This window comes from Primulina eburnea, chromosome 18, assembly GCF_022965805.1.
Source record: "Primulina eburnea isolate SZY01 chromosome 18, ASM2296580v1, whole genome shotgun sequence".
Lineage (NCBI taxonomy): Eukaryota > Viridiplantae > Streptophyta > Magnoliopsida > Lamiales > Gesneriaceae > Primulina > Primulina eburnea.
Window position 1 is genome coordinate 29,515,193 of NC_133118.1, and position 2,860 is coordinate 29,518,052.

At 36.4% G+C, this 2,860-nt stretch overlaps 1 protein-coding gene across 1 annotated transcript; it reads left to right on the plus strand.

Moving 5' to 3' along the window:
- The first annotated feature begins 299 nt into the window (after positions 1-299).
- On the plus strand, positions 300-2,232 carry LOC140819777 (transcription factor MYB1R1). Its single transcript, XM_073179978.1, has 3 exons — positions 300-635; positions 946-1,154; positions 1,548-2,232. Exons 1-3 carry the CDS (start codon positions 359-361, stop codon positions 1,947-1,949), a joined length of 888 nt encoding a protein of 295 aa, XP_073036079.1. The 5' UTR covers positions 300-358; the 3' UTR covers positions 1,950-2,232.
- Positions 2,233-2,860: the final 628 nt, after the last annotated feature.

Below are 2,860 nucleotides of genomic sequence, written 5' to 3' on the forward strand. Positions count from 1 at the left end.
ATATGATTTTGATTTTTGATAAAAATTTGTGTGACACAGATCGTATTTTGTGAGACAGATCTCTTATTTGGGTCATCCACGAAATTTTTTTATTTTTTATACTTAAAATATATTTTTTATTGTGAATGTCGTCTCACAAATAAAAATTCGTAGTCTCACAAAATACCTATTCTTAATTTTTTTTAAGCATAATATAGAGTACAGTAGATTATATAAAAAAAATTAATTAAATAATATTCAGCATCAAATCGTACGGCTTCCACTTTCAAAGTGTGTACTATAAAACGCAGTCATCCTCCATTTTCTCCCACTCCACAGTTCATATTACTTTCCGTTTCCGTGAAATCCGAGGGAAGAAATGTCAATGCTCAGCGACTCGCCGTCCGCCGCAGTGAGCGGTGGCGGAAGTGGCTCAGTCCTCTGTGGAGGCAGCAGCGAGATTATTCTGTTCGGTGTGAGAGTCAAAGTTGATCCCATGAGGAAGAGCGTGAGTATGAATAATCTCTCCGAATACGAGCCGGTCAATGGTGACTTACCTAAGCCGGCGGTGGAGGAGGGCGGTGGCGTAGCAGGCTACGCGTCAGCTGACGATGCTTTGCCGCAGCCTGTTCACGGGAATCGCGAGCGTAAGCGAGGTCGGATCTATAGTTTGATTTTGGTTTTCAAATGTTTCCAGCTATCGTTTGGTGAAAATATTTGTTGAACATTTTTTCGTTTTTTCTGATCTTTTCAGAATTGTGTTATGAAATCGATTAATTGATAGCTTTAATTTTTTGATGAGAGGAAAATAAGACAGTTTGATTTTATTGTATTATTATCTGTATTTTCCGATTTACATTTCTTACTGTTAATTGGTTGTATCTTTTCCTTTCTTTTCTTGATCTTCATGTTTTGATTCCTTAAATATAGCTCATCCAAAATTTTCTTGTTGTGCCTTGTCTATAGGAGTCCCATGGACAGAGGAAGAGCACAAACTGTTCCTTGTTGGATTGCAGAATGTTGGGAAAGGGGACTGGAGAGGAATCTCTAGAAATTATGTCAAGACTCGGACACCAACTCAAGTGGCTAGCCATGCCCAGAAATACTTTCTCCGCCGGAGCAACCTCAACCGCCGCCGTCGCCGCACTAGCTTGTTTGATATCACTACCGACTCGGTAATTTCTAATAACCTTTCTATCTACGTGTAAGCATTTTCTTTCTATATTACAAGGTGAAGGAAATTACGAATTTGTCATGGTTCTATGAAACTTGTTTTATTTTTTATTCGTTTTATACATATTATGGTGTCGGATCTAAGCAATTTTCTTCGAGAATGTTATTGGGATTTGGGAGCCACCGTTTCTTGCTTTTGAGAAACATAATTGCCTATATTATTAGGCTAAAAGTAAAGAGAAATTTCTGTTGCTTAAAAATGTGGTTTGCAACTTTCTGCTTGGGTTTTTGATGACTATTTTGTAAATCTTGACGGGAAACAATATTTTTCCTCATTTTGTTTGAATGTTCTTTCGGTTAATGTCTCATTTTCTATTTTCTCCTATTGTGATAAGGTCACTGCAATGCAAATTGAAGAGGACGGTAGCCACCAAGAGCGCCCTGCTCAGCCAGTTCCACCACCAACCGCACCATCTGTGCCTTTAGCTTCCAACATCAACGGATTCTCTACCGTGCCTTTCCCGATTACTGTTGGCCCTGTTATGTTGTCAATGCAAGGTGGCGGCAATCCGATGGAAAGTGATCAAGTGAACAAGTCACCAGCAATGCTCCAAATGCAAACTTCTTCAACAAAGATAGATCTTAACTTAAATCAGCAAGTGCCGTTCGAGCCATCCCCGTTATCTCTGAGGTTGTCCCTCTCATCCGGACAGGATATGCTCTTGACAAGGGACGACTCGGCATTCCAGGTGATCCCAGGCTTCAAGAATGGTGACACACTTATCACCGTTACTTAGAGAGAACAAAGCACTTGTGAATTGTGATAATAATATTTGAAAACAGAGATAATCCATCATAATTTATAAAGATCTGATCAAGAAAACTAGAATCATCGAGTATGAAAATACATTAATCAGTTAATTCGCATAAAATTTCATCTTTTTTTTCTCCATTGTACATAATGTAGAACTATCATTTTGTGTCTTGTTTCTTGTTCTATGCTCTAATATTTTAGATTTTTGTTTGTTTTGTCTCTTTTTTTCTTTGTGGTTGAGAATAAAATAGAGAATTATTGGTGCCCTCTCGCTTGTTGCTTTCAATTCGTAGGATTTGATTCTTGATCATTAATTAGCGTATGGGTTTGGTGCCACGATGAGGAGAATTTATTAGCTATTACTTCATTCGATGAATGTGGATAAAATGAGTTCTCGATTTCCATTTATTGTAGAGATAAGTTGTGGTAGGGTCATTACTTCCTTTGGGTGGTGCACGACACCTTACATTATCTAGGGATGCAATTAAATCACACAATATTGCTTTCTTGTGTAGGTGCATTGCTATTGATTGTGCCTGCTTATAGGGGGTATCTGAATGACTATATTGAGAAGTGGGTGTAATAGAGATTAAACGAATCAAACCGCTTGTGAGCTATTCGAAGTTCGATTCAATAAAATCTCGTTTGAGTTTGTTTAATGAGATTCGTTAAGATAAACAAACTAAATTTAAACTTTATAATATTCAACTCGGGAACATGTTTGTTGGTAAGTTCATGAGACACCTCTTATATTAAAAATACTAGTTTTGATATTTGATTTATTGATTTTTTATATTACATATGAAATATAAAAAAAATTAATTTACAAATTTTAATAAGAAATTTATATTTTTCTCTAAATATATAATTTAATTTTTAATGAATTTAACGAAG